Source organism: Panthera tigris, chromosome F3, assembly GCF_018350195.1.
Source record: "Panthera tigris isolate Pti1 chromosome F3, P.tigris_Pti1_mat1.1, whole genome shotgun sequence".
Lineage (NCBI taxonomy): Eukaryota > Metazoa > Chordata > Mammalia > Carnivora > Felidae > Panthera > Panthera tigris.
In genome coordinates, this window is record NC_056678.1 from 31,914,526 (window position 1) to 31,929,170 (window position 14,645).

At 41.6% G+C, this 14,645-nt stretch overlaps 1 protein-coding gene across 5 annotated transcripts in view; it reads right to left on the bottom strand.

Moving 5' to 3' along the window:
- Positions 1–3,150: 3,150 nt before the first annotated feature.
- The window catches only part of TRAF5 (TNF receptor associated factor 5), a 51,434-nt gene continuing 39,939 nt past the window's right edge, over positions 3,151–14,645 (bottom strand). For all 5 annotated transcript variants that reach the window (XM_042975555.1, XM_042975554.1, XM_042975556.1 and 2 more), the window contains 4 exons: positions 12,737–12,829; positions 8,666–8,806; positions 6,406–6,574; positions 3,151–5,742 (listed from right to left, as the gene is read on the bottom strand). In XM_042975555.1, the coding sequence (XP_042831489.1) occupies positions 5,165–5,742; positions 6,406–6,574; positions 8,666–8,806; positions 12,737–12,829 (981 nt within the window). In that variant the 3' untranslated portion in view covers positions 3,151–5,164. The remainder of the gene's footprint in view (positions 5,743–6,405; positions 6,575–8,665; positions 8,807–12,736; positions 12,830–14,645) is intronic.

Consider the following 14,645-nt stretch of genomic DNA (forward strand, 5'->3'; position numbering starts at 1 on the left):
CAGGAAGACCAGAAGCCAGATGCAGGTGCAGCACAGCTGGGTCCGATACCCAAACACGCTAGAGGCTCTAGTGAAAATCCACTGCTGCCACCACCACCTGACAGCAAAATCACAACTTCTACGAACACAGGCTCTGAAAGTAAGGATGAGGGAACCAGTCCCTTCCATACACTCATCACCCTCACCACTGGGTAGCCGGAGTGGCACATTTCTTCCTTCACCTCTTTTTCCCCTAATGTTTATTTATTTGTTTTGAGAGAGAGCACCTGCCCTGGCGGGGGCTGGGGGCCAAAAGAGACGGAAATAGAGAAAGAATGCCAAGCAGGCTCCAAGCTGCCAATGCAGAGTTGGATGTGGGGCTCGAACTCACGAACAATGAGATCATGACCTGAGCTGAAACCAAGAGTCGGAGGCTTAACTGACCCAGCCCCCCCAGGCACTCCTCCTTTTTCATCTTGCAAATGTTTCTTGCAACAAAAAAGTTGAATCTTTCCAACTTTATCTTTCAAGTTTAAGTTTTGCCAGACCATGCCTGATTGGTAGGGCCTAGGTCACATATGCCTGTGCTGCAGAGGGGGTCAAGGAGGCGAGTCTTGTCACATTAAACTCCTCAGGTATTATAAGCGTGTCCAAAGGGGCTGGACAGTCAGAAAACATGTCATGTGAACACTAAATAGCAAGTTACCTCAGCAAAAGGCCCTCCCCAACAACCCTAAGTATGCACATACTCTCTCCAGCCTAGTCCTATTATTCTTTCCCTGTACTCTGTCATTGTCTTCAAGGCTTTTTATCACAACTTGTATATTTGTTCAAATGCCTTATGAATCCTGGAGCCAGAGTCTAGTCTCCATGTGGAGTTTCACTCGAATACGTATGACTCAAGCAGCCAAAACTAATTTAAAAATGTATTTCAGTCTTTAACGTGGATCCCTTGGAAGAAAAAAACATCAAGGGGGCTCCAGTCACAATTCCCAAAGGTTCTCATAGGTTCATATTCCCTTTTCTCTCCTTTCACTTTCCTCCAGTCCTTGTGTGCGTTGGTTTATCATTTCTTCATAAATTTTGCCCCTAGGGCTCTGTCTTCAAATGTTTTCTGCCTGCTCTCATCTTGCATCACAAACATGCAGCACTGGTCTGTGAGATGCATTTTTCTCAGAGCACAGGGTGAAGAAGTGGAGAGGCAAAGTCCTTATCGGACAGAGAAGGCTGAGAGTATTTACACATTGAACATTCTGGGTCACCATTTGTGACTGACCTCCAGATTATAAATTTTATGAAGACAGGGACAAGATCTGTTCTATTTGTGCCTAACACAAAAATCTGACAAATACATAGCCAATTAATACTTGTTTTCTAGAAAAGAGAGAAGTTCAGGGGCGCCTGGGTGGCTCAGTCAGTTAAGCTTTAAGCTTCCAGCTCTTGATTTCGGCTCAGGTCATAATCTCACAGTTCATGAGATCGAGCCCTGTGTGGGGCTGGCTCTGCACTGGACAGCATTGAGCCTGCTTGGAATTCTTTCTCTCCTGCTCTCTCTGCCCCTCTCCTGCTCTCTCTCTCTCTCCCTCTCAAATAATAAACATTTTTTGAAAAAAAGAAAAGTCCAACAATTGGAGTATAGACCAGGAAGTCTACAGCACAGAGCCAGAGCTCTCGGCCTAGCGAAGGGTCGAAGGTGGTGAGTGGGATGTACAGTAAGTGAGGACTAGTTTGGGAAGACATCCTGGAGATGAAATCAAAGAATCTTAAACAGAAAGACTTCATCATGCAAAGAAAGAGGTAAGGATAGTGAAGAGTATTCCAGTTAGAAGTGCAGCACCAGCACACAGAAATGTCCAATGGCTTGGGGTGCTATTGCTAAATATGAAGTAGGAGGACTGTCAGGAGGTGGGTTGGGGGGGTGGGGTGTGCAGAGGCAGGCATGTAGAGCCTTGGCTTTGGCCTTTGGGTGATGTGGCCACAGTGGGTGTTGCGAGGAGTCATTCTCAGATTTTCATTTCAGAGAGATTACTGGGTGGCAGTGTGAGGTTAGATGTGAAGAGGTGAAAGAAAAAAGTGTAGCCAAAAACGTAGGCCTGCAAACAGGACAGTAGTGGGCAGTAGAAACAGGTAGTAGGAATAGTTTCAAGAAATTACTTGGAAGTCAAATTGGCAGTACTGGGTGGGTGACTGGACGGGGAAGGTGAGGGAGGAATCTAGAATAGTGTCCAAACTTCTGGCTTGGGTGATGAGGTCATTAGCCGGGGTAGAATAAACAGGAAGCATCACAGGTGGGCAGTGGCGGGGAGAGTGGGAAGCTCTCCAGTTCAGTTATGGTGAAGTGTACTTTAAGGTACCCATGGGACTTGAAAGATCAGATGTGCAGCAGGTACTTGGATATTTAAGCCTGCAGCTTAAGGCAAAGGCTGAGGAGGGAGTGGCATGGAGGGGGCGGACTGTGAGCTTAAGAGTTGGCTGTGGGGTACGCTGCGAGGGACCACTGTTGGCAGGGTGGCCCTGCTGACATTCTTTGCCTTCCTACCTCCCTTGGTACTTCTCCTCATCTCCTCTCCCTCCTCCCCTAAAATGTGGTGTTCTCAGGCGATTGCACCACCTGGGTCCCCTACTATGCATCCATCAAGGCTTTATCTCCAGCCCAGAATTCTTAGGTACAATTAAGACCCATGTCTCCAACCACTTTCTAAGAGAAAAGAGGTAGTTGGCAGTGTGGACCGATTGCCCAAAGCACCACACAAAGGCTTTGTGCTCTCTGTTCTGTTTAGTTGTGCTCAAGATTGGCACTGTGAATTGGAACTGGCTGTGACTATCTCTTGTTTCTCTGAAAAATCAAATTTGGATATCAGGGGTCAGAGTTCAGATCTGTTAATATGCATTCATATGTAGAGTACCTCCCCACCCTACCTTAATCCTGTACTTGCCTTTCTTAACTTCCCTCTTACACCTATTTTTTTCTTTTCATCAGGAATTGAAATCTAACCAAAATAGAATGAATTTAAATATTTGTGATATAGAGGCACCCCGCTGGCTTGGTCAGTAGAGCATGGGACTCTTGATCTTGGGGTTGTGATTTTGAGCCCTATATTGAGTGTAGAGATTACTTAAAAAATAAAATCTTTAAATATTTCTGACATAGAATAAAAATAACTGCTCAGATCGTAGAAGAGGAAAAACAGTTTACATGGATCCACTTCTATAAAACAAAAATCACAACTCTTATTTTTGAGAAAGGAGTCTTTTTTACTCTGTAATACCTTGTTTCATGATCACTGTTTCAATGATGAAGGGACTCTGAACTCATAAGCAAACCATGCCATGATTAAAGCTTTTTATGTAGAGAAGTTGGTTAGAACACAAAACCAGTATTTTGATAAATTCACTTTAAAATGTTTTTCATACCCACTTAAAACTAATTACAACAATATGATCTTCTACTCCCAAGGACTTGGACTGGATTAGGAACATTGAAAACAAACACACAGAACCACTGGGTCTGGCTGTGTGATCTACAGAAATGCTTCCTGAGTGTGTGTGAGGTCAATCTGTTGACTATCAATTGTGCCAGAGTTCACCAGCAGCTACAGTGTTGTTCTTTAGTATGTTTCCATTGTGAACTTATTTCTTTAAGTCTTTGGGATGATTTCTGCAAGATGAGTCTTTAGCATCTTGAAATTTTTCAGAGAAGAGATTAAGAAAGTCTCAATTATTCCAGAAGCCACTGGTATAAAAATCATGTTTCTTCGATCAGATCGACTGCTCAAAAGCTATAAGGTACACGGTCCTCACTCGGGTAAGCTGCATTAAGTGGCCCTCAGCCCAGGGCAATTTATCCCCACACACTCAAGGGAGTCGGCTTGAATGTCAGGAAACACTGAGTTGCATAACAACAAAGGAGGGCTCAGGAAAACTGGGATTCACTTGACTGGTACACACACCCTCGTAGATAGACCCACACAGACAGATGCGTAAGAATAGAATCATTTCTGTTCCTCACAAAGTACTCACAACTTCAACAAGAAAAGTCACAGGTTTATATAAATGCCCATTTTCATATCAGTTTATGAATTCAGAAGTTCTTTCAAAAAGAATAGGAGATACTGCTTTTAGCAATCAGTTTGGGATGAGAATACTTCTGACACCATAGGAATAATAATGGTGTTCTCCCTAGGTTTAAGTTCCTCTTATCCATTTATGACATTTTTCTCCATCATGTACTAAATTCTACCCATCCTCACAGTAACTTACTATTATTACCAACATACTTTTAAACTAGGTGTATACATACATATACATGTACATACGTATCTACTAAATTGAACCTTATGAAACTGTTAATACTTGACCTTTTCTGACCTATGAAAACAGCTTTTTTTCACATGGTTGTACCTAATAAAATATGAGCTTTAGTTGGAGGACTATATCTCCATATATATGTATAAACTATCTCTCCCTCTCTCTCTCTGCACACACACACACACACACACACACACACACACACACAGTGCAGTACTTTCTGTTTACTTCAGCAGGAAGAATGAAAATGCTTCCTCTATTCACCAGTTCTAACACAGCCTTGCAAAACTGTACTTGGTGACTACTGGTAATTTTTAATGAAAATATTTAGAGGTGTAGTAATTTCCACAAATTTTGTATTTGACCAAATAAAGTCTGGTCCAAACTGGGCTTATGGTCTTTGAAAGTACACCACCCAACTACTTAACTGGAATAGTCTACCCTGGAAGATGGCTTTTGCAGGCTTATGGTCAGGTCTAGAATCAGCAGGCCAAATAATAAAATACCAAAGCATTTTCAATTCTTCCTCTGTGTCCTTAGTAACATTTCACATAGTGCCTACAATGAGACACTATGCTAAGCACCAGTAAAACAGATATGCCCCAGACCTCACTTTCAAGAAACTTAACATCTTTCAAGAAATATAAAAATATAAATAATGAGAGAATATTCTAAGGTTTTAAGTTTCAAACTGGGATAGAGTAAAACGTAAAAGAAGATAGCACTTGAGAAGTTTTAAACTGCCTTCAAACACCAAGTGGCAAGAAACCAAATACAAATGTGTACTAAGTTCAATGTCAGTCCCTATGATAATCACAGGTGTCCTCCTCCATGGTTCTGGACCCAACAAGTCCTTCATCATCCCCAGAAACAGGGACTAGAGATCCTCTAGGTCAGTTAAATCCACGGCCACTTTCAGGAACACGGTGTCATCTTTAATGTAGGTGTTCTTGGCGCTCTCCAAAGTGGAATGAGCCACGAAGCGGGGGCAGCCAGACGCAATGTTCATCTCTCCATCAGGTCTTTTAAAGCTACTGCTATTGGGGTCAGCCTTGAAGGTCTCCATAATGTGGTTCTTTTTGCCACTCTGGTCCAAAAGCATCAGGGTCACCCTCTGCCTGAATGGCCACTGCAACAGTGAGTCAAACTCCCCTCGCATCACCACGAAGTACAGCGACAGGTGTGTCCCCTTCCCGGACCCATCCCCGTTTAGGTATGCTCTAGCACAGAGCCGGTAGCCGCACCGGCTGGTGTAGAAGGGCTGGCTGAAGATGGACACCGTGTGCCCATCGAGTGCCTCCCTCTTCTTCGTCTTATAGTCTGTCACCTTCCAGATGAGCTTTCCGTTATAGCAGGCACCTTCTAGCAGTTTAAATCGCTCTTCGTTTTTATTCAGCTGTGCTTTATGAATATTAATGTGGGCATCATGTTTGTTGGTCTCCCCTTCCAAAACAACTGCAAAGAAAGAAAGAAAGAAAAAAGATTCCATAGGCCTTAAAGTTGTCTTTAGAATTTGCCCAAAGTGGAATTGTGTTATCTGAAGAGAAAAATAAAATTCTGACATCCTAAAGATGAACTGAACTCAATGTCCACCAATGGATCATTTGTATGAATAATTAACTCAGTGACTCTCATGTCTTGGCAAAAGTAGCACCAAGGAAACCCAAATGCATACTCTTGAACTGAAGCTCACCAAAGCGTACAGAAGACACACAGCATTTGACTCGTGTGCATTAGCATGGTGAGGCCCATTATTTAATAACTGGGATGCTTTTAAATAGCCAAACCCTTTCAGATTTTCCTATACTTCAAACAATGTTTCCACCACATCTCTCCCTTAGTTTTCTCATTATTTTCCACTCTTCTTAAAAACCACCACTCCCTGTTTTTGGAATTTCCTGGCCCATTTCTACCCTTTGCCTGTCCAGCCCCTGCTCATCGCCGTCCATCATTTTCCCCCGAGTGGCCAGAATCTCATGCTGTTCTGTTTCACAAATACCAGATTCGACCATTGTTTATCCTGGACAGCTGCGACTCTCCATCTGGCCAGGTGTTTGCTTGTTCCAGAAACATGCAGACAACAGACTCATCCAAAGAGAAGTAAAATACGTGCCATACCTAGTCTTTGATCATTGGTTTCTAGCAGAGTAATTTTCTGTTTCACTGTATCAATCGCTTCCACCAAAGGCCTCAGATCAAATTTATTTTGTTGCTGGTTAGCCACTTGTAATAACTGACGCACTTGAGCTTCTAGCCAAGCAGACTTGTCAATGAGACTGGCAAGAGCCTTTCAGTACAACATGGATCATAATGTAAAAAAGAAAAAAAAGTTAATATCTTAGTAATTCATTGATACTGAATTTTTTTCAACCCAAACATTTCACATTTAATTAATCAATTAATGCAATGAAAAATGCACAGTCTGGAAGAGAAAATTCAGTGAGGTTCACAGAGAGATGAACTACCTAATATCTTCCTCCTCCTTCCGGTCACAGCTCCTGTTCCAAATTTTTGAACTTCTCTTCATCTGACTTATACTCCTCCCTCAATTTCTATCCATTTGGTGCTCTAACTTATCTTTATATCTTTGTTCTCCTGTTGTCTCTCCTCTTGCCTTAATCACGTCCTTCTCAGAGGCTATTCTGATCCACGCCTGCTCTGTTAGAAGGCAGAGAATGAGCTGGAAATAGACCCATCTGTTCTGGCCTGAGCCCTAAAAGTGGTCCAGAAGTGCAATGAGGCAAGGCTTGAACTTTAGATTCTCTACCTGGGTAGAAGAGACTAAATAAAACTAGACCCATACTTCTCTTCCACACTTGCCCCTCAGGACCTTAACTCTGACTGGTTTTGTGTTAGAAAAAGGTCAGAATTGAGATAATAACAAATAAAGATTTCCTTTTTTTCTACACACACACACACACACACACACACACACACACACAGTGTGCTGACAAAGTATGGGGAAATTACATGGCCTGCATTTTTCTGGGATAGTCCACATTTCAAAACTGCTACCCATACCACAGGTCTTAAGATCCTTTTCACCACAGGGGTGCCCGAGTGGCTTAGTCGGCTGAGCGTCCAACTTCGGCTCAGGTCATGATCTCGAGGTTCGTGAAATCAAAGCACGCCCCCCACCCCCCCCAATCAGGCTGACATGATGACAGTGCAGAGCCTGCTTGGGATTCTCTCTCTCTCTCCTTCTCTCTGCCCTTGCCCCACTCATACTGTCCTTCTCTCTCAAAAATAAACATTAAAATTTTTTTTTACCATAAATTTTATAACTACAGTAAAGATACTATTCATTAGAAATTTGTTTATGGTTACTTAACATTCATGATTTGCAAGTAATTTTTGATATATTTTAGTGTTTAAAGCATTTTATTCCCAGGGCACCTGCGTGGCCCAGTGGGTTAAGAGTCCGACTTTGGCTCAGGTCATGATCTCACAGCTCATGAGTTTCAGCCTTGCATCAGGCTCTGTGCTGACAGCTCACAGCCTGGAGCCTGCTTCAGATTCTGTGTCTCCCTCTCTCTCTGCTCCTCCCCTGCTCATGCTGTTGCTCTCAAAAATAAACATTAAAAAAAATTTTTTTAAATAAATAAAGCATTTTATTCCCAAGGGAATTAATATTTCACTTTGTTGACTATGGATACACTCAATGAATCTTACATAAAGGAACTAATATTGGCCTAACATCAATTATAACCCTAATTTCCATAAATTATATAAAGTATTATGTCAATTCTGTTAATTACCTTAGTTATATTATTATAATTAGATATAACATAAATAAATATAATATAATTACATAATTATATTAGTTAACTTACTGACATTGTTAAATGTACTGGGGTTATGTAAAAGAAGATCTTTATTCTTATGAAATACATAGTGAAGTGTGTATAGGTACAGGGCCATAATATATATACAGCTTACTCTCAAATGCTTCAGAAAGTACATATACATACAGCAACAGAGATGTAGAGAGATATGGGACAAAATACTAACAATGGGTGAATTTGGGCGGAGAATGCACAGATTTTTTTTTTTGAGAGAGAGACAGAGAGAGAGAGAGAGCATGTGCACAAGCAGGGGAGGGGCAGAGGATCCAAAGCAGGCTCCATGCTGACAGCAGAGAACCCAATATGGGGCTCAAACTCACCAACTATGAGATCATGACCTGAGCTGAAGTCTGACACTTAACTGACTGAGCCACCCAGGCACCCCAAGAATACATGGGTATTTTTAAGCACTATCTTATTCTTATAGCTTTTCTTTACATTTGAAATTATCTCCACTTAAGAAGTTATAAGAGAAACCCTGACTGCCAATTGAAGGCCAAATCTTGGCTATGAATAGAGAGGCCATTTCTCACCTGGATGTTTGAGAGGAAGCTTCCATTTTTGCCGAGTAGCTGTGCAAACTGCTTGAACTCCTTTTCGAATTTCTTTACTGTTTCTGCTAACTGCTGGATTTTACTTTCTTTCTGTTCTAGGCTCTTATATAAATCAGAAATCTAATAACAGAAATGGGAATGAGATCATTTAAATGTATGTATACAAGTTAAAATAATTTAAATACAAGTCTAGAAAAATATTGCAGTAAGAAAGTGTTTCTAGAAAAATATACATGTAAGTAATGAGTCACTAAATTCTACTCCTGAAAGCATTACTACACTATATGTTAACTAACTTGAATTTAAATAAATTTCAATAAATAAATAAATTAAATTAAAAAAAAGAAAAATACATACATGTATTTCTAGGAAAATATTTACAGGTAGATTTCTATATAATATTTGTAGGTGCTTCAAAAAAACCAGATCCACAGATTTCTCATCAGTCTTTTTCATAGCTTAACCAGCTATGATGGTTCATCTAATGATAGTGACATCACTTGACAAAATTTACTGAACTAGTTCTCTTCATTCAGTATGCACTTATTAAACAACCACACAGTACTGATCATCACAGCACAGCAGATGCTATCTGCACGGTATCAATAGTAATAGCTGACATTTGCTGAATGTCTGTCATACCCTTGTATTCATTAGCTCTCTTAATTCTCAAAAAACCCTATGAGTTGGGTATGATGATCAGTTCCGTTTTATAGATAAGGAAACAGAGGTAGAGAGTTTAAGTGACCTGCCCAGCATACAGCTAGCTTAGCAAGTGGTAGGCAAAACATGATATGCTCTTAGAATCTGTAATTATTTCAGGGAAATAACCAAAAACTTTCGTGTGAGCCTAGACAACCCTCCTCCTATCGCCTCATCCATTCAATCAGCAATACTTACCAACTTTAAACTCCCGACACACAACAAAACAAACGATTCTTATATCTACTTCTCATTTCATCTCATTTCGTTTCACACTCACTGTAGCCTTATTTCTCACCTGGGCTGCTACAACAGCTTCCCACCTGTCCTACACCATCCCTCGCACTCCCGCCAGATGGGAAGCTCTATGGGAATTGGGACGCATGTCCCAGTCTGCTGTAACCTTGGCAACCGGTCTGGTGCCTGGCATCAGCAGGTATTTGATAAATATTTTTAGTATGAACAAATGATGCTCTCCCTTTCTTTACACTTGTTTTTCTCCAATTCATCTTTCATGCTGTAACCAGAGACAAATCGGTCTTGTCACTCCCCCCCCCCTCCCACCTTAACCTTAGTGGCCTTCTTTTACAGACCCTACAGGGTCCTACATGATCTGCCCCTGGCTACTTTCTCAGCCTGCTGCCTATTCCCATCCCACCTGTGCCCTGCCCTGCAAGCCTACACACTTCTATTGTCCATCGAGTCCTGGTCTCTCACACACTTCCTCCTCCATCTAGAAACTACCACTTTTTAAGCCTCTACTCAAGGACAGTTTCTCTCAGAAACACTTCTTCACTAGTATCACCTACCTAGGTCATCTCTCAAGTTCTAAGACCCCCTGACTACACTCTAGCATTTAACTTACCTTCATTACTCTTATTGCTTTTTTGGGTTGTTTTGGTCTTTTCCTCCACTAAACTATTGAGGCTACATCTCCCTTATTTCTTCATCCCCAAAGCCTTGCACAGTGCCTGGCACACAGAGGGCATTGGATACGTGTTTTATAAATGAACAAATGGTTGCAACAACCATCTGCTCTCTGGCCCCAGAATCTTCCATTTAGATCCTGAGAGCTGATTTCCACCTACATGGTAGACATATCTCCCTGCTAAGTGTCTTCTCCCTCCACCTAACCTCTACTTGTCCTGCAGTGTCCATCTCAGATAATAATTCCATGTTCTCCGCCTTCTAAACTTACAGCTTGCCATTGTGACCTTGGAGTGTCTCTCAATGCCCTTCCCATCCCCAGACACAGCCTTGGCTGAGCCACCAGCACCATCACTTCCAGTATCTTGCCTTCAACTGCTTATTACATTGCCACTGTGCTAAGAGATTAAATATATTAGCTCATTTAACCCTTCCAACAGCCCCATTTTATGAATGAGGAAATTGGAGAAGAGCGGAGTTAAGTAGCTTGTCCAAACTCATACGGCAAGTGTGGGGCCAGGTCTCAAAACCAGGCATTCTGGCTCCAGAGCCCTCACTGTTCAACTGCCAGGCTCTACTGCTACATTGCCTAGTTCATGACAACATCCTTCTGCCTGGTCCCCCTGTCCTCATGCTCTCCTCTCCCTCTATCCATCTTCTGTGCTACACCAGCTATCTTACTTTTTAAAGCCAAACAATTAGCCAGCCAAGTAGTGGTCTTCGCCTGCCCCCACCATCCAAAACTTTACTTTACGCCACTTTGCTTTCATGAAAGACCTGCGTTAGTGCCTGTTTGACTAACCGAAAGAAATCAAAGAGGATCTTCGCTTTTATGAAATGGTAGTTGCTTCTTTGCTTTACACGACATTGGCTTATGAAAGGTTCCATAGGATTGCTCTGTTTCCCATTGTGTGGGAAACCTGTATTTTCTTATCTTGAAACCTCCATTAGCTCCCCTATTACTGACAAACATTAGTTCAAACTTTGGCCCTTAAATCCTTTCTGAAACAAAGCAGATATGAATGAATAAAAAATAATAATTGAATGTACAGTATCTGCAACCTCTTAGCTTACATGGAAGGCCACTGCAATCTGCACCCAGCACACCAGTCTCCAGCTCTTTCTAGCTCATGTTCAGGAGCCTCACCACCCCAAAACCCCAGTTCCCTGAACCATCAGCCTCTCTCATAATTCCTGGTCTTGGCACAAGCTTTCCTTTTCTGGAACGTTCTTTCCCCACAACATTTAAGTTGACAAATCTTTTCTTCCTTCAAAATGAAGCTCGGATGTGCTACCTTGAAGAGCTTTCCCCAAATCCCACACAGCAAACTGCTGCAACCTCTGTACCCCAGACTGAGTAATAGCATATCCTATGGCACGGCAACTTATCTATTTGCATTTTTGCATTGTGAGTCCTTCTAGGGCAGACGCTGTGTCTTTCCTGACTCAGAGCCCCTAGCAACGCACCTCATAGCTGATGTATGGCAGGTGTTTGTTGAATGAGTGGATGGATGGATGGATGGATGGATGGATGGATGAGGCAAGTGGTACAGAAAGAACTTAGGAATGGTTATCAGGCAGTGTGCCCTCTACCAAAATCACGGTCTGAGTGGTCTTCGCACTTTTCTCCAGGGTCTGACCTTGGAACTCACATACCTACTTTAATATGGAATTAGACACCATAAACTAATTGGCAATAATAGAATTCAGCTCCCTCTCTTCCTGACATGGGCTTGAGAAGTCTGATCCTCTGAGATGTTCTAACAAAATAATTAACTTTTATAATAATTACTCAATAGAATCAGCATTTGGAGTCCATTATGAATATTCCAGGGACTGTGGCAGGCATTTGCACACATAATTTCACTTGGTAATCACAACTCAGTGAAATACATATGTATGTATGCATTTATCAGGCTGCAAAGCTTTTCATAGGCAGGAGTTAAGGCTTACTACAAAATATATAAAACCCAAAATGCCTAGAACAGAGAGTTAACTATTGCTTCATGGTAAGATTGGTCTAATTAAAAAACATCAAGCACCTGCTAGTCACCTACTAGGTGCCAGATATTAACCAAAAGGCGTGTGGATAGGCTGCAGAGACAGTGTGGTATTTCTAGACTAAGAATCAGGGGACATGGGTTTGAGAGTAAATTCTACCACTTACAAGTTACAAACACATCAAAATTTCTTTGAGCTTAGTTATTTCATCTGCTGAATAAAAGGGTTGGGTCCAGAGATCTCAAAGGCACCTTCCAGTTCTAATATTCTATAATCCTATGGGTCTGCCTGGCCACTTAGTAGAAAACCATCTACCTCCAGTAGACATGTACTGAAACAGAGGAGACTATAAAAAGCCAACGATTACCAGCCCCAGTGGTTGTGCTGCCTCCCCTTATATCTGAATTCTTGAATATTTACCTGTTCTTCTAACTGGAAGTTTTTTTCTAAAACCAGAAGCATGTGGTCCCGTAAGGCTGAATGCTCATGCTCCAGCAGGTTCCCCCGTTTATCCTTCAATGTGAAGAGGAAAGGAAGTCAGGCTGCTGAAAAGCTCCAAACATGAAGGTGGTGGCGAGATATTCTGCTAAAGCAGACCTTAACAATTTTGCTTGCTTGTCTGAAGCTGAGTTGCAGGAGAAACAGCCCCTCCAGGTCCCTTTCCCAGCCACAGGATTCTACAGTGCCCATGAGACAATTTTAAACTTACAGAAACAGAGAATCTGGCCACTGTCAAAATTTCAATGCGGATTTCCTTCCTTGTCCTGGGAATGTGTGACCGTGGGTCAAGTGTAGTTATCCTCTGTCAACTATTCCCAGACAAAACCTATCTCTTTGGCGGGTTAGCTTCAGATCAGTTTCAAGCCTAGGTTACTTCTCTCTCCTACCAAGCACACATTTCCATGCAATCTTCTATCAAAGGCCACAGGCATGCAACCTGATTGTAATTTCAGCCCAGGCAAATTTGTTGCCCTCAAAATCAAATAACAGGTTTATAAGAATAAAGGGTTACTTCTTCCCTGATGATTAAAATACCGAATTGCAAACTGCCTATATTACTAGTAAAAGCAAACGGTAGATGTTCTGGGTGATCTGTGGACCAAAGCATACATTTATCAACAATTTTCCTTCAGTTTAGGATTGGCCCCTTTTCCAGAGAATACCTTTCCTCCTCCTTTTCTTCCTTTTCATCCTGGAAGGTCTAGACTACAGCCCAACTGGGAGTTTAGGCCTAACTATTAGGAAGATTCCTTTCAGAGCTGGAAAGCAATGCCGTATTTCATGCACTAAAAAGGTAAACCTTATCCTTTTTGTAGCCAAGACTGTCACTGGTTTGATATGTGAAAATCTGTGGACTCCAATTATTTTTTTTAAACGTTCCCACAATATGCATTTTTTAAAATAGGTTCTTAAAATAAGAGAAATGTAGGGGCACCTGGGTGGCTCAGTCAGTTGAGCATTTGACTTCAGCGCAGGTCATGATCTCACAGTCCGTGAGTTTGAGCCCCGCGTCAGGCTCTGTGCTGACAGCTCAGAACCTGGAGCCTGTTTCAGATTCTGTGACTCCCTCTCTCTTCCCCTTCCCTTCTCATGATATGTCTCTCTCTGTCTCTCAAAAATGAATAAACATTAAAACAAAATACTACATGGCAATGAGAAAGAATGAAATATGGCCTTTTGTAGCAACATGGATGGAACTGGAGAGTGTTATGCTAAGTGAAATAAGTGATACAGAGAAAGACGTACACCATATGTTTTAACTCTTATGTGGGTCCTGAGACACTTAACAGAAGACCATGGGGGAGGGGAGGGAGGGAGGGAGCCAAAATATGAGACTCTTAAAAACTGAGAACAAACTGAGGGTTGATGGGGGGTGGGAGGGAGGGGAGGGTGGGTGATGGGCATTGAGGAGGGCACCTGTTGGGATGAGTACTGGGTGTTGTATGGAAACCAATTTGACAATAAATTTCGTATTAAAAAATTTTTTTTAATAAAATTAAAAAAAAGAGAAATGGATGCTCATGTGAAACAATACAGCAAGATATAGAATGAAAAGCAAAAGTCCTCTTCTTTCCAGCACCGCATCCAATTTGCTAAGTCTCTCACTCACCAGAGTCAGTGAAGATATATACACATTTTTAACTCAATGAGATCATAACCATATTTAATTTTTAAAAATACATACCTCATTCTTTTTATCAGATGCATGGTATTCCAAAATATAAATAATATATTATAATATATAATAAAAATTATATAGCCAGTACTTTAGTGATGGACTTAGAGGTTTTTAGTTTTTTGTTGTCTTTTGCTACATAAACAGCTTTGT